We start from the raw sequence: 24,039 nt of genomic DNA on the forward strand, positions 1-24,039 counted from the left end.
ACTTACATATACATGAATGTCCGTTACTTTCAAACCTTTATCAAATAAGTTGACATGCTCACCGGACTTCCTCCAGCTGATCCAGATAACTCTAATAGGGATAAAATAATTCAGCTTGTGGCTCTTCGTGACTTTCCAAACATTATCATACTAAAGGGATCAAATTGTGAGAATGAAACGAGTCGTTTATCGGGGGTTGTGGTGCCTTTTACATCATTTATATACCGTTTTATAGCCACAACACGAGCGACAGAGTAAGCTGTGAAATAAGCACATGTTCACCGTGTTTTTGTAATTTCCTTCTCTGACAGAAGTGGGAGACAAAAGTTCCTCACTGTAGGTTTCCGTGCAGGTGAAAGGAGGTAATGATTAAACAAATCTGGCGATGATCGATTATATGACGACAACTGGCAGCTAACATGAAATACACATTTTATTTTTTTAAATAATAGCAATTCTTTATTTGCTGCTCCTCATCAGAAATTTGACATCAGCTGATTACAGAGAGGGAACAGGGGTAATATGCTGAAATGGTACACATACTGTACATAGAAAACACAATAAATTATTTCATAAAATAAAGAATTTAGTAGAAGTTAATTTTTACCACCTCAATACCTAAAAATAATTTGGAGCTACTGGACTTGTTTGGACAAACAAATGGCTCGTCACCCTCTCAGTAGTTGCCGTTTGGTTTCATCCTCGGATGCGTTGTCGTACAGTACATTTTCAGTAACTACTACATTTTTGGGGAACAATAAGTTTCGTACTGCAGCAGGACAGAGAAGAAAATTTAACTGTTGTGGTTTCATTGATTAATCTGTCATCTGAAAACATCGACCAGAACAGGTGACTGCAGGTTCTGTTATGTTTTATTTGTCTGATGACAAAAGCGCAAAACTTGACTTGTCTCCGGGGGCTAAGCATCGGTGCACGCACTCAGACCCAAAAGTGCATTTTAGCTTGCTTCATTAAATTTATATACTTCACTTGAATTGTGTCTTTGCTGGAGTAATACGTTGGTGAAATGGTAATCAGCAGGTGCTGTCCTCTGTGTGGTCTCACCCTTTGTCTACTTTCTTAGGCACAGAAAAATGAAGAAGGCACCTCTAGCGTTTTGAAGCGTTAACACTGTCGAGCGCAGCAAATTATACACAGTAGCATCCAGGTCTCGTTTTTTTTCTGCACTCAAGCAAAGGCTTCCATTCTTGTCAGTGTTGAAACAGGTCTTGACACGGAAATACAATTCATTCACTTTTTAGACATTCATTATGTTAATGTGAAAATGTGCTTTTCCCCATAAATGAACTAAATCTTACATTCTGACGCAGACCTCAGGGAAACTTCACAAATGAGTGGGTTTGTGAGATGTGAGTCAAAGCAAATTTGTTTTCACGGTGGCAACAAAAAGGCGCAAGAGAGAAAAAAAACTACAAACTTCTCATTTCAATAAATAATGAGAGTTTTGCTGAACACAGAGGTAATGTGATGTAAAACAAAAATGAGTAGATGAAATAAATAAACAAGACATTCAAAGCTACATCTTAATCACCTTCTTTCACCACCTGAGTACATCTTTAGGTTCCTGGCCTGTGCGCTGGGCGGTGGAATGTTGTTAAGGTTAAAGGTCGGGTGGTGGGGGGCGGGGGGGGGGGGCAGTGAGCAGGGAAGTCGGCGCTAAGGAGGTGTAGGGAGGGCGGTTGCAGAGCTTGGCCTCGGGGGAAGGTGAAGAGGAGTGAGGAGGGAGGGGGAGTGAGTTTTTTCAGGGAAGGTGTTGGGGAAGATATTGCAGGAGGTGGTGGTATGTTCCTCAGTCTGTGTGCCCTGATCTGTCTCTCCTGTCTCACCTGCTTCAGGCATGAAGAGGGCATCAGCTAACACTCAGCTGCGCAAAGCCAATCAGCTTCACCTCATCCGGGATCTCCGTGTCATCGCAGCTGGAGGCCTGCAGGAGGAGGGAGGCAGTGAGACGAGGATCAGTCACATCTCTGGCAACAAACACAGCCGAGCAGCTGGAAATTCACAGTTTTCATATTTTCAAAAGTAGAAAGAAAAAAAACAAAAAAATGTGACAATTCTCTGGTACTCTTAACCAGAACTTGAGTTTCTTTAATTAGATAATAACATCCAGGTCCGGCTGGTCTGGTCTGCATACAGTTTAAAATACACTGTTTACCGAGTTGATGATTTTTTTTTTTCCCGCCTGATGTTTAAACTTGTGGTCATGTTGACACCAAAAACTCATCAAACACTGCTCAGTTTTTCTTACGAGAAGCTGAAACAAGCTGCAAAAAAACAAAAACAAAAACTAGATTTTGCCAGCATCTAGTCACTAACTACGTCCGCCTGCTATGTGCTGCTGGGCAGGTAACGTAGTAGTCAGTGGATCTTTACAGCTTTACTCTTAAAACTGCTGCTTCCTGTATCAGAGGAAATGGCACTGATGAATCAACATCTAACGATTTGGGAATAATAACATTAACAAATGGGTGTTAACTAAAGCACTCTGTCTGACAAGGCAGAGTTCAGCAAGGCGATATTAAATACACAGTGTGGTTAGAATTCAGAATTAGAGCGGTTTTTTTCTGTTTTGTTCAGCCATCCTAACAAAGATTAGTTTGAATGGCTACTAACACCTGCTGCCCTCAAACAATTCCCCCTTTATCTGGGAGAGACACTCCTAAACTCCGGGTCTGAGAGCTCTGGGCTTTTCTCATCAACATGACGGCATTGTTATTCGAACAGGTCCGTTTCTGTGAGCTCGGAGTCTACAGTGATCTCTTGTTCAGTTCAGTCGTAAAGCTGCTATCGTGCCACCCTCACCATAACTTGTCTGCATAAAGTGTTATGAATTGTTCCCCACGCGAGGGTAATTATTCTCACTCCCCAGGTTTTGTGACACTGCCCTCATAACTCTTCGTTTAGAAAGGCATGAGTTGGACCGCAGTGTGATTTCTACGCCGCCAGCAGTGGAGCAGAGTTAACATATGGAAATGAAAGCACGAGCGTATAGCTCCGTGTCGTGCAGCTCAGCCTTCACCAGAGATTTGTCCACCTGCGACACTTTGAGATGCCGATCAGGCAAACATGGCAGAAAGGTCACTCCGTGAAACGTGGTGACCTGAAGCCCAGATGTTGTTTACCACAACGACACAAAGGTCAAAGACAATGATTTTCCTGGTTTTGTCAAAACCGAAGGGATTAGCATCGTTTCTTTCAAAGAAGCAAAGATGGCTTCTTAAAACAAACTTAAGCAAAATCCAGTTAGTCTTCAACTCACTATAATCAGTACTTTACTCTACTGTACTGTAGGACGGACCCACAGGTGAACTGTGGAAAGCATTGCTGGCTGTTGGTTGAAAATTGTGTTTGACCTCTGGTGTTTTGTTCGTGCTGGAGATGAAGAGTCAGAATCCTGCTTCTCCTCCTCAGCACAGACAAAACACACAAAACATCACAAAATCTTATTTAAAACAAAAAACAGGAAATCTTCTCCTCATGCAGAACTATTCAGGTCATGTGTTTACTGCAGATAAATTACATAAGAAGAAGAATATATTTTAAAAAAAATCAATATTGAATTGGACTGGAGCTGGTTGGAAAATGGGTCATAACATAATGTAGTTATTATTGTTAAACCTCTTACTTACTTACATAGCAAACATTAAATATAGATCCAGACAAAAAAAATCAATACAAACAAAATATATTTGTATTTGAACATAAAATATTTGCCTTAAACAAAGCATACATTTTAATTTATTTATGCTACATGCTGAATTTATACAGCATGTAGAGTATAAAAAGAGTACAATGTATGCATACTGAATATATATATATGTAAAGACATATTGGTATTTAATTTCTATAGGTTTCTAAAGTGTCACTCCTTTAATCTACTTCAGTTTTTCACTTCTCCCAAAAATATTTTCTTTGTGTCATCGACTGAAAACCTTTAAGAAAAGATGCTGCATCAACAAGCTGTTTATGGATGGACACTGTCAGGCAGGACAAACCCGTCAACCATCCGTCATCTGGAAACTCACCAGCTTGAAGGTCAATACTTTGTAGGTAGTTGGGTCGTCTACAATCTTCTGAAGGTTAGCAGCAACTGTGATACAGAAGAATAATGTTCAAATAATATCACAAAACTGCTCCATCATGCAGATGAAATGAATCCATCTTGGATAAAAGCTTTCATATTACCACGACAACGCTCTCCAAGTGAAGTTTTCAGTTAAATGGGTTCATGGATTCAAACAAAACAATTTACGTGAATAAAGAGGTGTAACATTACCAATTACAACATCGTGCCCGTTGACCAGACCAGCCGAGAACAGTTCCTGGGAAACGCCATCAGCAGTGTCTTATGGGGGAATAACATGGCAAATATTGGCCCGTTACTTAGAAGGTAATTGTGTTAAGATACTGAGTTAGATACTGTCCTGAGCACTCTGCCATGACCCAACACACACACAACGATGTATACCATGTGAAGATGTGATCACAAAGGGAATAGCATCTTCCAAGTTTATCTTGGCTGAGCTCTTACCTCGCCCAGGAGTGAATTCAAACCGGATATCATTCAGCTCCTTCTTGGAGTTCCTGAAAGAAGAGACAAGGAGGTGTGATTGCGGAGTACCTGAAATGGCCGATTTAAAAGTTGCAGCAGCTCCTTTTTCAAACGGAGCAGAGACATGACTGAGCTGCCGAACGTTGGGAAACGAGCAGGAGATCATGGCTGAGTGCAGAGATGAAAATGACTTCTGGGAGCTGAGGGAAGAGATGATACGGTGCAGAGTACATTTCACCCCACAGTTTCCAGAGAAAACAGTTCAGGATACTCTCCACAGGAGCAGCGGTGTCTCCAAAGACCCGGGGAAGCTAGCCAACAACACACAACACGAACAGACCCTCCACAGCAGCGTTCTCAGATAGTAAACAGCATGATGAGGAACGCCAAGTCACACCCTGCCACGAGCTGAAAACACATCGCACACAAACACATCACTCCTCCACCGTCCACGTCCAAACAGTCCATCAGCGCCACGTCAACTCATCCGGACTCTTTCTTACTTAGAACCAACTCTGAAAAAGCCTCCCAGAGTCACAAATAAGCTGCCGTGCTGTTATTCTGACTCACTGCTTCTCAGGTAACAGTCCTTTCATCAGTCTATCAGGTTTCTCATTCCATCTCCGAAATACATCTGAAATCCTGCCGTTCATTCATTCAGTCGCCACACGGCCGCATATTCTACTTTCCCCTTTAACTTAGTTTGAATTGTTGGAACGCTGCTGCGTGTTCGGTGTGCTTGCATCGCAATCACTTAACCATGTGACACCTACTTTTCAATAATTATTTACATTACTGAGAGAGCATGCAAATGAATAATTCTTTCTAATAACATGTATCATAACTCTGATTGACCTCTATTGTCTGGCCAGCCAGTACATCTATTCCTTATTATCCTACTCTCATGAGAAATACTCTGTGCACCAACAATTCCACAATAAAAGATCGTTATCCACGATTCCCCTTCAAATCATACCATTATTCATCACTAATTGCTACAAAGGTGGACTAGCTGTGCATTTGCAGTCATATTTGTGTTCACCTGATAAATATTTGTCCTTTAACTCATACCAGCATGTAGATGGCATGTTTCAACCCACACAGTGCTTAGGTTAGGTTTATGTGCAAAAAAACATTTGCTGAGGCAACGATAGTGTTTGTGTTAAAATGATCACTAGAAACTTGTGTTAAAGTTACTCCTTCCTTCGGTTTGTACCGTTTGTCATCACGCCAACAGTAAATACTCAAATATTTACTTTCCTCTCTGTTCTGACTTCGGTCTCCTTCACATATTTGTCTCTTTGAGTGCTGTTAATGTTGCAGCAGCTCCTCGCTCACCTCCTCCTGCTCCTCCTGCTCCTCGGTGCAGAGCAAACAGACTGCAGCGGCTTTTTACAGAACAGTGACAGTAAATCACAACGGTGAGGCTGTAAAACCAGAACAATGAGCAGACGTTAAAACGCTTTGTCGGGGTGAGAACAACTCGTACAACTGGGTGATAATTCTCTGGGTTTGTCATTGTTCTTTCCCATAAACACGGTAATTCGATCTATTGTTACTGTAGTGTAAAAATTCTCATTATAGTAGCTTTTACAGCTTAGGGTGCTAATTAAATGTGTTGCACACTGAAGGCCAACAAACTGACAGAAATATGGTCAGTGAACTGCCATGAAAATTATAATACATATAGTTTTCTCTTTCTCTTTCGTTTTGAGTGACTTTGAATGAACAAACCACGGTGAATGTTCAGAGGACTTCGCAGTAGTTTCCCACATAAAGAGCGGTATGAAGGAAACAGCTTGCTTTTCTTGCTTGCGTCCTACCTGCTGCATCCACTGGAAATATATACTAAAAAGAATTTAAAAAAAAATAAAATAAAAAAAACTTGGCTCAAACATCAGATAAGGAATCGGAGAAAAGTTTTGGATTCACTCAGACTTTGATTGCTTTTTCTGTGTCACTGTGGAGTTCTGCCAATGTGACTAAATACGATTTTAGTAGACACAAAGTTCTGTAACAGCACTATACTTCTGCAGTAGTATATATCCTAAATCCCAGACTGCAGTAAAATGTGACCAAACAGGCATTTATACATCACGTATCAATGCACTAGTTTGGGTGCATCGATAAAATGAACCCTTCAGACTCTTTGCAGCATAAACGTGCTCTCATTAGCATCGCATACATCCCAAATCCTTCTTTAAAATGTGTTTGTGACGGGGGAGTAGCTGTTTTCTGGTAAAGGATGGACCTGACAGCGATATACCCAAAAAAAACAACTGTGGCAGGAGAAGATTCATTTGGTTTATAGTCTAGTTAAATATATCAGCCGCCGAGCCAACAACCCTCATTTTAGATGAGATTAAAGCCATAAGTCAAAACACACACAACCAACGACATGTCTGTAATGAGTTTGTTAGCAGCAAGACCAAAGACGATGGTGGGAGTCTTTGCTTTCACTTAGCTGGGAGTCAAAATGATGTTTTTAGATTTTAGACATTTTGCATTTGAAAAAAGGAGAAATTCTGGTGGAGCAGATGGATGTAAACAACATCTCTTTTCCCAGCAGTGAAAGCCGGAGGTGTACATTACCGAGGCTGATGAGGCAACATGTATTTCAGATGATCACAACCCTGCTCAAGTAAAATCTGCCTCCTCTGTAGAAAACCCACAGAGGCTGTGTGGAAGGCACCGGGACCGGTGGGGATCAGCCGTGTTCAGTAGAAAAGACCTTTTTCAATACTTCTCTGAAGATTTAATGAAACTCCAGACCAACAAAAAGGACCCACAACATCCTTTTTTATTTCTGAACACAGTGAGCTCGGTGAAACATGAGAAGACGAGATTACTCTGGAAAAAATAGGTAGAGTGTGGACACAGCGCTGTTCCTAATAAAGACAGCTCTGGGATTTTAGGTACAATCAACGTAATGGAGACTGCCGAGGAAGTCTCCAGTACGATCCATTAAAATGATTTCAGTGTCTGTCAGAACAACGCAGCATTGTTAGCTGTCACACTGCTTACTGATAACAGAGCCAACTGGAATTTTTAGATAAGAAAATGAAAACGCGATACACACTAAGAGGCCAACAAACAGACGTCCTGCTGCGCTGAGGCTGCCGGCATTCATTATGACATGTTATACACAAACTCCTTTTCTATTTTGCCGTTTTTTCAGCAGTCTGAGAAGAATCGACCGTGCGATGAAAGAAAAGTAAGCAAAGCTCACATTTTAACAGCAAAAAGATAGAAGTTCAGCTCATCACTGTTATGCTATTTGTTGACGATCAGGTCCAGATTACAATACTTTCAAAAAGTTCCATTTTTTTAAAAAATACCTGTGCGGATGGTCACGTGAATGAATCTTCCAAAGTTGCGATCTACTTGGTTTATAAAAAACACCTGACAAGAAGCTAGCGAGGTACACACACCTCACATTTTGACTGGTGTCAAGTTTCTTTGTTAGATCCAGACTGATGCAGTTGTCCTGCTGCTGTCCAGCTCCCACAATGTTTACATACCAAATGTACTATCGGGTGTTGGGTGTAAAACGAGGTAGCGGAGGGTTGTGCGATTGACCAACAAACCCGTGGCTTAAACTAATGGTGCAGTATTTATTATTATTATTATTAATAATAATAACATGGATACAATACCTTCATAATAATAATTATTATTATTAATAATAATAATAATAATTTAAAATCAAGAAGATATTTCAGAAGGTAAGCTGACATTTATCAACATCTAGTAACCCTTTATGAAGTAGAGGCTTTAGAAACACAAGGGAAAACAGTCAGCTATTATATGCATTTTCCCTTTAAACTGCTGACTTTGCTTTTCGGAGGAGTTCTCAGTGGGTTTCAGGCAAAATGTTGAAACTAATCATGCTGCTGCTGTTCATCTCTTCCCTGCTACTGAGGGGATCAAGACATCATAAACTCTAATCAGCTCTAACTGCTTTCTCAGCTGAGCAAGGAGAGCAATTGACTTGTTTATTTTGGCCTCTCAAATGCCATTACGTTCACGTATTAACAATGGGTTTACAAAAAAAATGAAGAGGCTGCGTGATGATCTTTCTAACCAATTGTATTCAAAGTTTATGTTTTGTAGCTCAGTGGCAGGTCGCTGATCAGACTGCTGTCTAATCAACAAACTCCATTCAACTGCTTTAAACAGTTTTAAATAGGCTAAAAACCACATGACTATGAGTTCTTATTTGTATTACAAGAAAAACCTGTGATGACTCAGTAACAGATGCCTTTTAAAAAAAAAAACGCATTTGGTAAAAATGTTCAAATAAACAAATAAATATCAGTTTTACATTAATATTCCGCATAAATCCTATATTTAATCACCATACTTAGCTACGCTGCTTCTTTGCAGCCTCATACTATTTGTAAAATCCATAAATATCTCTCGTTCTGCCCCCACAACACGGGAACACAGCCCAAAAAAAAATCCCAAAATATGAACGCAGCCTGTCGTCTTATAAAACCTTTGGAGCTGATTCATTTCTCCTGTCAGAACCAAATTACTCTGAATGTTTTGTTTCATGTTACATTTAATATAAAGCAAAACAAATAAAAGGACTGACTCTAAGTCAGCATAACGACTGCTGTTCAGATCCAGATAATATTTGTTGATAGCATCACACACTGTTTTAGGCTTAAATAGGTTTCTTATATTGTGATGTTACCCTACATTAAATATAATATATAGTTTGTCAAGTGCATCTTTTTTCAAGTTTAATGTTGAAAAAGAAGGCACCGTAAAATGTCCATCTGGGCATAAAAGAGCTTTTTAAAGCCTTATATTTTGGAGATCATGGAGCTTTGGGACTTACATGTGAGAGGGCATCCATCACACCTCTTTCACTAATACAATCATTCTTTCTGACAAACCTTAGAAACGAACTGACAGCCTAAAGCCACGATCATATTAAACACAGTGACTGCGTTTTTTTTCTGTGGAAATTAATTCATTTGCTGCAAGACTCTACTTTGACACCTTTTTTTTTTTTTTTTTTACATGCTCGCTCATTAGTTTTACATTTAATAAGAGCTGCAGTGAAAGCTCATGTTGTACTTGTACTACCGATAACCAGATCTAATCTATTCACTGAGTTTTGAGCGAGAAAATCCAGATTGTAAAACTGAGCAGCAGAAAGAGTCGGAGCCGTCAAATCAGTTCACGACTGTTTTCATCTCCAGGTTGGAATAATGAGTCTCCCCCAGTAAACGGTTAGCTGCCACTCGTTGCTTCTAGACCACTGTTGTGTTAGCACGGAATAAAAGGCCTGGGGGGGAAACCTTCAGATGCCTATTCAAGCAAGAGCGTGCTCAGCGACCGGCTCACGAGGGAGCTCCAAGCAGGCTTTCTGTCAAAAGATGCTCGACTGTCTTTCTGGAGCTGCAAATCCTGCATCTAGTTCTACTTCTGATTAAGATCTGAATGCATTACGATGTGCTGCAAAGGTAACTGAGCATCTACCTTAAATGTCCTTATTACACATACTGCACACATGATAACAGGAAGTATCGGCATTGATCATTCTGTGGCGGATTCACAAGCCTTCACTTCGTCACTAAAATAGTGCAAACAGTCTAAAGGAGGAAAGCAGATTGTGAGAACCAGCGATGTGTAACAATCCTCCCGTCTACTCGATCAGGAAGACAAAGTCAGAGGATTTGATGCCACATCCCATCTGTAGCAGGCAAAGACCATCAGGTCTATGAGTAGCCTGCATGTTTAATAGAAAGTGAGGCGACGTTCATTGTAAAACTGCATTTCTGCTTGTAGAATAATAGATTTAAAATACGTTTGTTTGTGTGTGTGATGGAGCAAAATTATCTCAAAAAAATTCACCAGTCTCACCTTAGTCGTAGTACCATGTTCACAGCACCTTGAATGAAGGGTGTATCTTCAAACGGTTCAACCTATACAAGAAAATATCTGGTGATCAAGCAGTTTACTTTGTTCACAAGGATTTAAAGATCAGAAAGAAAAAAAACAAGAAGATTCACACAAAGCATGCAGAGCAGAGCAAAAGGTTCTGGAAACTGCAATGAACATAGTCAGAATAAACTGCACACTCTATTTGGTTACACGGTGCATTTTTACTAAAGAAATATCTTCCATTCATTGCAGCTGCAGGGAAAGTTGTAAGGGAAAAATAAAAGGAACAATTCATATCAGTATAATGTGTAACAGTCTATCAATGTTATCAATGCCACAACAAATAAACTCTTTATGTGGCAAAGAATGGATATTATGGATAAGAAATGACTGCTGAGTAGCTGTCACAGTTAATTCCTGACTGTGGTATAAGACTACACCTCAAACTGCTTTGGCTCATTTTCAGAACGACAATAGCTTTTGGAAAATAGACTACAATGGCAGTGAGTCTTCAGATGAGATCCACCCAGCCACTGAGCTGGCACTGTCAGGCAGACAGCCATTTACTCTGAGTTATTACTGCTGAGAGCATCCCTCCACAAGACCCACACACACACACACACACACACACACACACACACACACACACACACACACACACACACACACACACACACACACACACACACACACACACACACACACACACACACACACGTACTCGCCCACCGACGCGTTTGCAAAGACAGACACACAAGCGTTAAGTATGCACACGCAGAAATATACACAAGCACACGCAGACAGTCACTGTGATATCAAGGTCACTGAATCATGACAAATTAGAGCGGCTGCTGAATCCCTCACCTGGGGATGCTGAATAGACAAGCCTTCAATAGGGACATTGTTGGCATTCTCCTCATTCTAGGAGGAACAAAATGAGAGGCGTAATTGTGCGAATATCCTAACAACCTCTATAAATATCACATCAGAGCTCATCGTAGAAAGACAACAGAGGGAAGTCAGTTAAAAACAATCAATGAGGAGCAATTTGCTAGCTTTGTCAGAGAGTTTAAAACAGCTTCTCAGCTGCATAGATTGCATAAAAATGTGTGCGGTGAAGCAAACATTCATAACTGAGTTCATGATTCTTACACAAGCATCAGTTAATGGTATTTTCCAAAAATGCTCCTCTGCAAAGTTAAAAACTGTCCAGCAGCAGAAGTCTGTTTCCTTCATCAAAATGCAAAAAGATGTTTATGATTTTACTTTGATGTTAAAATTGGTGTATGAGAGCAGGAGCTAACTTACATCTTTGGCCTCATCTTTGACCCTTCGTGACTGGAGGAAAAAAAATCAAACACACATTTACATGTTCATATTCAGGCACAGCGCAGTGAAAGACATGTTTTCAGTTTATCAAAGAGCAAAACAACTGTAATGCACACACTTTCTGCATTTTCCAAATTTCCCACACTACGTACATTTCTCTATCTCTTCAAAACCTCATTTTTTTACCTAATGAAACAACAGAGTAGATCTGCTGGAAAGCAACAAGCCTAAGATCAATACAAGGGAACCAAAGTCCTGAATGATTACTTTTGGTCAGTTGTTATTTATTGCATCGTACACTAAAGGAACCGTGTGAGGATTTAGTGAGGCTGCTTCACCCTCCTCTTCCAAGCATGAAGGACAATCCACAGTGACCGTGACAAAACACGAACGGCCGTCTCTGGAGGGTTTGATTTCTTTCTTCTGGGCTACTGTAGAAACACGGCAGTGCAACATGGAAGAGGAAACACTCCTGGATATGAAGCGCTCATTCTTAGTTAATAAAAACGCGACGATTATCAGTTTCAGGTGATTACACACTAATGAAAACATAATAATGAATATCATATTCCCTTTCTTCCAACAGATCCCACTAAATCCTACACACTGAAGCCTTAAAGCTGGGAATCTTTATCAAAGGGCTCTTTGATCTTAGTTGTCTACTTCCTCCTGCCTCAAATCCTTACAGCTCATTACAGTGACTTCATGACAGCTCTCAGAGATAAGCCATCTGCTATCCAAAAAAACCAAGCAGTCAGGGAGGGAAGGAAAGAACAGTGTCTAAGACGGAGGGTGAAGTTACATAACAGTTGGAGCGATCGGTGACATGCGACACCTTAATGACTCAAATCCTGAATTTCCATGCACCAGTTATAGTTTTGATAGAGCTTAACCAGAAAGAATATCTTGAATGATGTGTTGTAAAACTTTTGACTGATGTAAACATGAAGGAGTTCACAGGGCTGGAGCTGGCCTGCGTGGAGTCTCACCTACCCTGCCCTGATTCACCGCTGCCTTGCCCTCCTCGCTGCCCTCGTCCAGCTCGTCATCGCTCCACTCCCAGTCTCCGTCCTCCGTCTTGTGCAAGTGGCCACTGGAGCCTGGGACTCTCCTCACCTGGACCATCACACACACACACACACACACACACACACACACACACACACACACACACACACACACACACACACACACACACACACACAAGTCCCTCAGCCTGCTGAATAAACTGTATCTGATACAACAGTAGTGCAGCAGATTCTTTTCACATTACAACCAAACATGTTTCATGTTATAATGACTTGTGTTTCTTGAAATTACGTATATAACAAACGAATTGAAGTTTGTTTTTTTAAATAAAATAAAATTAACTTTCTTTATGTCGTACAACTTACTTTCAAAACTGCTCAGCCCTCCAATTAAAACTCATTACTTGTTTGTAGTAAATGTTCAGTAGCACCAGTTTGGGTACAGCACAATGAATACAAGAGAAAACCGAACAATATCTGATCCACTGTGACTTCAACATGAATAAACAGCAGTAGCATTATAATGTATCATCAGAAGAAGCAGACACAGTAAATGTGGTAGAGTTGCTGGTAAAACCAGGAATTAGTTGCAGTTCTACGGTCTGGAAAAGCATCTAAGACAAGAAACACGTGACGAGTCGAGCAGTGAGACATCAGATCTGAGAACAGGAGTTACAGAAGAGACAGCATGCTCGACTGCACGCCGCTACCACCGGGTCACATAAACTCCAGACAAGGTCAAAGTTAAAGATGCGCTACCCTGCTGGTGGTAGACATAGAACCGAGGTGCCCCCCCCCCCCCTCCCCGGTTCTCCTCAGGATCCTTCAGCACAGCAGACACAGATCAATGCACTCAGCAGCCACACATGATCACCAGACTGTGAAAATGTTGGGAGTGACGGATTATTGGAGTTTTTAGAGGCTAAACTTCTGTAAACTGAACTATTTTGTTAGTTTTGTTTTTCTAATTAAGCTTCAGAAAGCATCCATGAATACCTGAATCAGTATTCCATCAACCTTTTTGTGTAGCAGATCATAACTTTGACCTCAATATCAATCGATATCCATCCTTTTCTATTTTGCTACTTGTTATTGTGACAAATTATTGATTCAAACCCGTATTGGTTGTAAACTACACCTGTGTCATTTCTAAACAATAAAGCCTGCAATTTTCACATTTGAAAGCTTTATCGTGGGTGTCAGGGTGCCCTCTGCTGGTTATTTATTTCACATGCACCTACACTTCACACTTTATGACTTCATGTCATCTCATGTATACACTCATATTTCAAATATGATCATTTGTGGAATCTGCAAGAAGCAATTTCCTCTGGTCCTCACTTACTTTTAATTATCTCATTCCTCAGTTTCTCTATCCATTCACTAATTAAAGTATTCTTTTAAAATTACTTTATTGGTGACAGGATCTGCCATGTCCTTGTCATCACTGGATTATATTAGAGAGGTCAGATTCAAGTTTATTTAGAAAGTACTAGCTGTGCAGCCACGAGTCTCATCTCTCCAACCCCATCAGTGTTTGTTTCCTGGAAGTTTAATCGCAGGTCTTAACATGACTGCAGAACCACCACGGTACAAATTCAACAGAAAAAAACCACCAAAGAACAAAAGTGCAAAAGGGCAGAGAGAAAATAGTGCAGATCAAAGAGGTCAAGAGATTTCAGGCGATTGTGTAAAGACAGGAGCTGAAGTGGGAGGGTTGGAGAATGATCTTCAGAGAGCGAGATCACTGCGGTCTTGATATAAAGAGGTCACAACTTTCTGGATTCCCTGTTTCTGCAGTATTGCTTGTCTCTGCCAGCCTTGGGCAATGTTGCTGAGTTTTTAATATAGATGACTCTGTAGGTCAAATCAGTACAAAACAACAAGGACACCGGCTCTGCGGCTCGCCAAGTGATATCAGGTGACTCAGATATTACCTGGACTGCATAAAACCCTGCATGCTGCCTATTTGAGACTTTTCAGAAGACTCCACACATAAAAACAAAGTGTATTCATTACAGTAAGTATTCATTAATTGTGCATCTCCATTTTGGTCTGAAATGACTGCACAGCACATTGATTCTACTCCCTAAAAGTACATCTGCAAAGTGCCATCATTTGTTCTAAGCTGCTATTCATCATTTGGCAAAGGGCCTGCTGTACAAATCCTAAATACTGCAGCTCATTTTAGATCTAATTTTGTATAATGTGTGTTTCAGTGATGGGAAAAACAGTCTACATTGGAAGCTTGTGGCTGTAATACACCACACTGGCAAAGCTTGATATAGTACTTGCACATTTCTATTTAGCATTCATATTTTTTGTTATGACTGTGACATGCCTGTAGTTCCCACATCAACAAACCTGAACAACATCATTCCCCTCCCACATAGATTCCTTCCTCTCTATTGACACCGTGGCCCGTTTGTGCGTAATAGTGACGTCACACACAGTGATGGCCATGCCATCTACGATGTCCTCCTTCTACACCCAACCATGTCAGTGAATTTCCACTCTTCTGCTCGGCCATTCCGCCTTCTGGCGATGACTCTGTGTTTCCACATCTGAGCTGGCCATCCAGGCGAACTGTGATGTTAAGCCAGTATCAGCTACGCCTAAAAGCTGCACTTCCTCTCAGTAAACTGTGATCAGTGGGCGACCCGGTACCTAATGTTAACAATTCATTAAATCCTGTTTGTCTTTAGTGTGACACCTGCAGAGAGCTTGCACACAAGCCTCAGTGCGTCCGTACCGCTCGTCTCTTACGTGGCAGCGGCCCATATTTTTACATAATCCACACAACAGGGCACCGAGCGTTTGAGGTGCTGAAGAAAGTCAGAGTGCACCGCTTTGTGTTGACTGTAAATGCAACACTCCGGTGGAACGAGGCACTTCAGTCAGTCCGTGCACTCTGTCATAATTTGTTCATGTTTAGCCAATAACTGAGTTATTTTACAGGGTATGTTTACGTAAACATACCTTCTTCGCTCTCTGGGAAATCTTTGGTGCACGACACAAAAGCTTTTCAACCAGATATTCTTTGTTCTGCAAGACATTAAAAAAAAAAAAAGAATCAAAAGAGAAATAATATAAAGAGTGAAATGATAAATTAGTCACAAATCTGAAGTTGATTTTTTAAATAGGAGCCCTCATAAATCAGCTGTGCAAAGGTTGTAAGACAGTTTGAGGGGTAACTAAAGCAGTTAAATTAGAATTAGTAAGGTGAGGCTGCACCATCTGTTCCTGGTAAATCCTATTCACTAAATTAAAAGCACCTATCTTGGCTTTTGGTTTAATTTGGATACAAATAATTAGTTTGATATTCATATACTACAGATTTTTTAACAGATTTTCATGGCTCTAAAAGATTTTGGAGGAACCTACAAGTAATTATTATGATACACATCATTTAAAAATGAAATCTACTTTAAATGATATACAAAGCTGTCTGGTTCTAAATGTTAAACTGCTGTTCCCTAAAATGCTGTAATTTAAAATGAAATGCAAAAGTACTTAATATTTTATACTTCTGAGTTGTCACGATCCATTAACATAACAATAATAGCAATACAAAACAAAGATGGTGAGACAAATATTTGAGATGAACCACATACCTTGGCCTTTTGGAAGAATTTACACTTCAAAAGCTCTGCGGCTGTCGGCCTAGAGATAAAAAAAAAAAAAAAAAAAACCATTGTAGATAATACATCAGAACACAGCATTCACTGAATGTTAATCAGAACTAGGTCCTTTTTATTGACCACAAATTGCATCAGCTTCACTGGAACATTTGGTTGATATATGGAGCGTGGTACAAACCTTTTGGCAGGATCCTTCTGAAGGCACATTGTTATTAGCTTTCTAAATGATTTGCCATATCTTTTTAGCATTTCCTTGTCCTCAACACCTGTGTCTAGAGTGGGTGGGTCGTTCTGTAGGGTAAGCATTAAAACCTGAGAAGACAGAAATGAAATGGTCAGCACACACATTTCAGCAGCAACACAAACACACAAGTAGATGAGAAAAAGAAAGTCGCAGCAGGAAGCTGTGGAAATGATGTGAAAAGTAAAGGAAAGCTCCCTTCAGATAAAAGGTTCCCTCTTTATTAGCTGTGTGGTTCCCAGTTACAGCAGCAAGTTCAAATATATTTTCTTTACACTCTTTTTCTTTCTGGTGATGAAACTTCACAGAAACAAGCTGCTTTAAGGGAAAGTTTAGCAATCCAAGAGTTCATGGCCCCGTTTGTTTTCTTCTCCTTTGCTGGTGCCGGTGTACGTTACAAGAAGACATTACATAAAGAACACTCACCTTCATGGGAGGGTAGCGGTGATAGGGGGCAGAGCCTGTTGCTAACTCTATGGCTGTAATACCAAAACTCCATATATCTGCTTTAAAGTCGTAGCCTCGGACCTGTGGACAAAGAGTTACTTTGCACCATCGATGTAATAAACTCAATTCTCAATGGCTTCATGTTGAGATACTATTAGTGGTAAACACACCAAAAAGATATATCCGCTAATAAGCAGACAGAAAACTCATTGAGTGAATTGAATACACATGGTCACCAGACTCACCTGCTCCATCACCTCCGGGGCCATCCAGCACGGCGTGCCAACAAAGGTTTTTCGAACTTTGTTTCTCGTCATGTCGCCGCCTGTGGCTAAGAATGCACTCACTCCGAAATCTGAAAAAACATCAAGAAACAAAGCATCGTTCATATAAAGTTGAACGTGTATGATCACGACTTTTTGGCAAAAATAAAACCAATTACAGTATTCAGTAATTTACTCATTTAAAATTCAGTACTAAACCGACTGTGGCCACCAGGGGAAGGCCAGGACATATCGACCGGCAGACCACAAAGACACGCAGCATTTCATTTCACGTGTCACAACTCGAATTTGACTTCTCAGAGGATGTTTGCCTCTGACCTCCTCTGACGTGAGTCGAGCACACCTGCCTCCGTGATGAGCTGCTCATTGATTACCATCATTGAAGTGTAAATGGTCACAAAGTAAATACAAACCAAACATATCTAATACACTTAAGTCATTTAAGGAGGATGTTTATCATACGAGTATATTTGCATATAATGACCTTTCTGTTTGGGTTAAAAGATATTGTGGGTTTGATGAAACTTTTCCACGGCAGACATTTTGACTGACTGTACAAACAGCACAAGGGTAATAATAACATTAATGATAGCAGTGTTAAGTTCAAGTGGTCCAGTAAACCAACTCCGAAAAAAGCTCTCGTCAGCCTCAGACTTGTAATAACAAGTTCCAGATGCTGAAATTCTGACCGGGTCAACATCTGCAACTCGGTGGAAAGAGCTGAAGAAATGGAAGTATCGACAAAACCAGAGGGAAAATGGTGACAAAAGCCAGTGAGTGACAGTTACCCTAAAATAATATCAGTATTAACAAGTATACAATCCGCTTAGCCAATTTAAAAAGATCCATACTTTGTCTATGTGTGGTTTCAACATAACAAGTTGTTTCAAACAGCTAAGTTAGCTAATGAGACTATTTGAATGGTGCGACTACAAAGCTAATAGTCAGTAAAACCATCTTGGAAGAACAACTACAAGAGTCGCTCCTCTTCTTCCAACACGGCGGACGCTGAAACTGAAGCAGCTAATAAAGATCAGCCATCATTAATTCACTGGTTAACACCTGTGTTTTTCCCACTGGGACGTGTCTGAGTATCTTCTGTGAAAGAGGTCTATTTATTATCTTTATTATCTTCTTTACACTGTTTTAAAATTATTTGTTCAGTCCTGCAAAAAAGTATTATTTTCTTAAAGGCAGTGATTTATACCATTAAACTAAAGTGACAGAAAAAAAAGCTTCAGTGAAGTGATTGAAGCAGAAGATACCGAATTATTCAGGAAGCATCATCTGTCTCACGTTAGACTGATTTCAGATACAATCTGTGAATTCAGTTCCACCTTCGTCGGCGCGCACACACATGCACCTACAAGAGACTAATAACGGTTTAAAGAGAGAGGAATAATGCAACTATAGTAGTGCGTTCAACAAACCTGCAATCTGTACCGACCCATCTTCTCCCAGTAGGATGTTCCCAGCTTTCACATCCCTGAGGTCAACAAAACAACAACTCAGTGAAACAACAGTCATGAGGGGCAGCATTGATTCTTCCATCGGTGTTAATGAGGCCCAGCGACCATAACCATCTACAACGCTGCCCAAGGGGCGGAAAACGCTTTTAAGCTCCCGGTGACCTTGAAATCCAGGAAGTGTACAGATTCACTGAGCCGCAGCTCAATGAATGAACGTATTTAAACCGTAGCGATTTTTTTAAACTGTGATGTCCTGAGTATTTTACAATAAAGTCACAACATTTCAGCTGCCAAAGAAAGGTCTTTTAACTCTTAATATTTAAAAAGAAACAAAAATGTGGAAACGACCAAATTTGAGAAACAAATTGAAAGAGCTACCTGTGAATCTGCCCGTTTCTGTGCAGGTAGTCCAGGCCCTCCAGAACTTCTTTTAATATTGTGGCAATAATAGGTTCGTCTAAAGATCGGTTTTTATCCTCTTCTTTGTTTGTGTGCTTAATTATATCCAGCATAGAGCCTGAAACAGACACCAGAGAAAAACATTCAGTTTTCGCATATAAATGAGAAACAAAAATCAGCTACCCATTGTTACGTTGAGCGAACAATATCCGAAAAACACAAATTATTCAAATAAAACACTTTTACACTGTAATTCCTTCACAATTGAGTCGTACTTATGTGCAAGGGAACACTCTCACAGCAGATATTATACAGTGTGACTTTCAATTATGTTTGCTACAGTTTTCATATAACTATATTCAAACCAGACAAATATTTTGCGCTCAGAAAACACAAACATAAAATAATGTGTTGTTATTCAAAACAAAACACACTCATCTAAATCACGTCAAAGTCAATGCATTTCTTCCTTTAGTTGTTCATACAAGTTGATCCTCTGACTGCGATTAATGTGGTCAAAGCACCGTGAGTACTTTCTTTACTAATATTATTTTAGTTTTTGAGCTAACTGTGGTTGATTAAAACTGCCGTGTGTTCTCTAACCGGTCCATCAAGCACAAACATGCTTTCACCACATGAACATGTTCAGCCAGCAGTAACTTACCTCCACTCAGAAGCTTCATGACCAACCACAGTTCATCCTTCACAACAAAGGAGGTGTAGTAGGTGACAACATTGGGATGGCTGCACTGGCTCATGGCTTGAATTTCTTTCTATTAGTTGACACAAATGACGGAATATTTCACGAATAAGAAACGTCATATTTAACAATAACCTCAGTTCTGTTAACAATACATTTATAAGACAGGCTTGCAGCGAATGATCCAGTACTACAAACTACAAAGTGCATTAAGAGATCCTGAGCTTTCAGATAACAGGAGAACAATAACGATATGGATCCGAGGGAAAGTAGAAATAACATTAAAGAGTGGGACAAAAACACTGGGCTGAGAAAAAAGCCCGTATTTATTGTACTCACCAACAGCTCATCCATGCTGGTCTGGCACTTTTCCAGGTTGATTCTCTTTATGGCCACGCGCTCCTGTCTGGGGGTGCAGAGGGCGGCCTGCACCACAGCTGTGGCCCCGCTGCCTGCAATCACAGACAACGGAGCAATGACAACGTGCACAGGAACCGTGAGGGACGCCCGTCCCGCACAGCTGGAGGACTCGGTTCAGCACCGCTGAGGCCCGGTGCACGTGTCCGGAGGTTAAAGTTGACATCTTTCATGTGTGCTGGCTGAAACATCAGACGAACACAAGCTGACTTTGCGGCACCTTTTTTTTTCTCCCAACGCGGTGAGTTGTTTACTTGGTTCATTACAAATCAGGCGACGCTGTGGAGTCGTACAGTTGTTCACGCCAAGATGCTGCGACACGCAACATATTACCGGCCGGCTGTTGGCGGTAGATACGGAGAAGGAGAGAAACCACGAGATCTGACTGCTCACCAGTTGATGAGGAATAGACGAGGAGGTCTCACCAAGTCATCAGTCAGCAGCACACAGCTGTGGCGCTCCTTCTTATCACTAATGATAAGACTTATCGGCTGCAAAGTACATACAAAGGCCAAAAATATCTATACTACTTCCTTTTGCACCTTCTCCGTAGAGATTACCGCGCTTGTTCCATTTATTAATAATAATTTACAAATGACTCATGTCGATGTTCAACAACAAAAATACAGCATTGTGTGACTTAGTCTGTAATTAAAATGACTTTCCAAACACTGGGCAAGTTGAAATGGCTGCAAAAGGAAATATTAAATTAAAATGATTCCATAAATCAACAACAGTAAAATCCAGCTGTTGATATCTCTGATCACAGGAGGAAAACATGCAAAATACCATCAACAATATTTAACTACTGAGCGAGCGTGTCGGCTGTGAAATGGATTTCGTGAGTTTTTGAACTGATAGTTGAACAAACAAGCACATTTTAAATATTTTCTAAATGTATTCATCTTTTGATGATTTTCTTTTAATTTATTAATTAGCTGTTTGGGCTTTTAAATTATTACTTCTTCTTTTTGTTCCCCAAAGCCCAACGAGTGAAGTCTTGACCAGCAGCCTAAAACCAAAACACATTCACTTTATTATCAAACACAAATAAAGGAACTCAAAAATATTCACCTGGAAACAAAGAATTTGAGCTATTTTTCCACCAATTATCAAAATAGTTGCAGATTAACTTTCTGTAATCAACTAATCGACTAATATTTGCTGCGTTTCACATTTTAAGACAGAAAATGTTGTTTTGTGATATGAACTAAAAGGTCTGATTATTTAGAGGAAGAATATTAATGTTCTGTTTGATGATGATTTCTGGTTGTAGTCGTATGATGGTAAATATTGTCCAGATGAGAAGATGTGATCAATAATAATAAATAATAATAATAATAATAATAATAATAATAATAATAATAATAATAGTAATAATAATAATAATAATAATAATAATAATAATAATAATAATAATAATAATAATAATAGTAATAATAATAATAATAATAGTAATAATAATAATAATAATAATAATAATAGTAATAGTCTGTCGGCCATCACAGGAGAACAGCTGACTGTTCTCTCACATCTCTTCTGTGATTTTTAATTGATGGCTAATAAACCGGACACGTGCCATGAAGCGGCACCGCGCGAGCAGGTCTGTGAACCGGACATGTCCGCGCCGCGTGCAGCTCCGGTGAGTCACATCTGCCGTCGACCGGCCGTCTGTCACCGGGAACATCCGCATTGCAAAGCATCACCGGAGGCTGCTGCATGTGGAAGATGCCGGTAGGCCGCTCGTCGTCGAGCCGTCGGACCGGAGCCTTCCCGGGACAACACGTCCCCGGTACTCACCTATCACTTCCTGCAGCTCGTACGACTCCCTGGTAATTGGCCAGCTGGTTGTCACCGGCGCCGGTTGAGGCTGGTGGACGGGAACCGGAGATTCGCCTTGATCCGCCATGATGATGGTGGTGGTGGTGGTGGTGGTGATGCTGAGTTAGCGGCGTCTCTCGCGGACTGACCGTCAGACGGAGACACGGAGACGGCGGGAGAGAGGGACGCGGTCCCGTTTGACCTCCTCCTCCCGGTACGACTGTCAGCTGCAGCAGAACAAGCACCGACACCGCGCAGCGCAACCCGGAAAATAACGGACCGCACACATGCGCGCGCACTCACTGACTGACACACGCGCTCACTTCAAAACGAGTGACATGACAACACGATGTTCAACCAGGAAGAGGACGTCCAGCCGCACCGGCACCGGCACCGGCACCGGTACCGGTGGACGGCGCTATCTCAGAGAAGTGGCGACGGGATGGAGTCGACCATCTTTACGGTTACCGAATCAAACATTTACTTTGAACACTGTTCATGTGTTATTATCCGGTAAAACGGCGTGGCATCTACTGTGTGTGTGCGTGTGTGTGTGTGTGTGTGTGTGTGTGTGTGTGTGTGTGTGTGTGACACGTATGTGTGACGATTTAATGTCACATGCGACCCGTGAGGGACGTTGCTGACTTCGGCCGCCAGGTGGCGCCGTCGCACCGATATATTGTCTCGTCACGAGTGTTGACGTGCTGTTGTTTACAAACGAAGTGTTTGAACACTGAACCTTGAAGATCAGCTGTGATTTCATCCATCAAACAAACAGTTTTCACTTTCTCCGCCTCCAGATTCTTCAATAGGAATTTCTTGCTCGTCTTTATTATGTGAAATAAATGTCAAATAAATGTGGTTTTGGACTGTTGACACAACAGAAGAGTCATCGGCTCCTTTCATAGTATGTGATGGTAACTTTAATTTGGTTTTGTACTCTATAATAATATCATTTTTTAATGTTTTTTTTAAATATTTGTTTTCCATATGTTTTTAATGTGTTTCTACTCTTATATAATAGAAGACATTCTGGTAGAGTGGTGGGAAATATGTTTAGCCATTATGATACTGAATAACATTTAATTATCATCCTGTTTTATACCAGACAAAACATGTAAAGAAAGAGCAGCTGAAGAAACTCTTCCCAAACTCAACTGATGACTCAACGGAGCAAAAAGCAGCAAAGTTTGCTGCTTTAAAGATGTTTTTTTGTTTTTTTTACTTTAACTAATTCTGTAGTTGAAATTCTGTTTATTATTGTTATAATGAGACGAATTTCTTTTCAATTTAAGGGTTTAACCTTTTAATGCATATTTTTAATGCGTCTTAAAATATGTGCAATATAGATAAACATATTCACTAAATTATATTTTTTTCTCTTACCTAATTGCTTAAAAGCACAAATAGTAGTTCACCTCGCTACTGAAAAAGATATTCACAAGGTCACTATAACATGAAAGCTGCCGGTAGGTGGCGCAGTTACACCAAGCACGTTGTTGCACGGCTGCAGCGATGCCACATTTACTGCATTTCATTTCCCTGTTTTACTCAAATGAATAAACGACCGGGTTGAATTTGACAGTGATCAGAATACATTTGAGGTGACACCTCACCTGACAGCAGATTATAGATCTGATCTCAATATAACAGCATGAGATATGTCAAAGATAGTCAATAGGACATAAAGCATCCAGTCGTGTGTAAGTCACAAAGTAGTTTACCTTCATTACGCTGCCGTGAAACCGGCATAACGTGCACTGACAGTGTTGCGTGACATTTCAACGCACCA

General features: G+C 40.5%; 1 protein-coding gene across 3 annotated transcripts; it reads right to left on the minus strand.

The window, feature by feature from the left end:
- Positions 1–431: 431 nt before the first annotated feature.
- stk39 (serine threonine kinase 39) lies at positions 432–24,038 on the minus strand. Of its 3 annotated transcripts, none has more exons than XM_069702517.1 (18): positions 23,972–24,038; positions 20,349–20,461; positions 19,974–20,082; positions 19,289–19,427; positions 18,872–18,927; positions 17,403–17,512; positions 17,137–17,238; positions 16,648–16,781; positions 16,443–16,491; positions 15,808–15,873; positions 12,794–12,916; positions 11,780–11,809; positions 11,336–11,392; positions 10,451–10,512; positions 4,553–4,605; positions 4,298–4,366; positions 4,047–4,111; positions 432–1,945 (listed from the first exon to the last, which is right to left on the minus strand). In XM_069702517.1, exons 1-18 carry the CDS (start codon positions 23,997–23,999, stop codon positions 1,871–1,873), a joined length of 1,440 nt encoding a protein of 479 aa, XP_069558618.1. In that variant the 5' UTR covers positions 24,000–24,038; the 3' UTR covers positions 432–1,870. The 3 variants fall into 3 exon arrangements, with proteins under 3 accessions (XP_069558618.1, XP_069558617.1, XP_069558619.1); XM_069702516.1 differs by lacking the exon at positions 23,972–24,038 and adding an exon at positions 22,227–22,984; XM_069702518.1 differs by lacking the exons at positions 17,137–17,238; positions 23,972–24,038 and adding an exon at positions 22,227–22,986.
- Position 24,039: the final 1 nt, after the last annotated feature.

The sequence above is a fragment of the Brachyistius frenatus genome, unplaced genomic scaffold (assembly GCF_029030835.1).
Source record: "Brachyistius frenatus isolate BFR_SWC_R1_liver_20210118 unplaced genomic scaffold, ASM2903083v1 Contig_42, whole genome shotgun sequence".
NCBI classification, from domain to species: domain Eukaryota; kingdom Metazoa; phylum Chordata; class Actinopteri; family Embiotocidae; genus Brachyistius; species Brachyistius frenatus.

Coding starts and splice junctions, on each gene's coding strand:
- stk39 (XM_069702516.1), bottom strand. CDS start 22,335: ATGGCGGATCAAGGCGAATCTCCGGTTCCCGTCCACCAGCCTCAACCG. Junction 18,928..19,288: donor AGAAACGGGCAGATTCACAG/GTAGCTCTTTCA, acceptor TGTTGACCTCAG/GGATGTGAAAGCTGGGAACA. Junction 12,917..15,807: donor TTTCCCAGAGAGCGAAGAAG/GTATGTTTACGT, acceptor GTGATGGTCCAG/GTGAGGAGAGTCCCAGGCTC.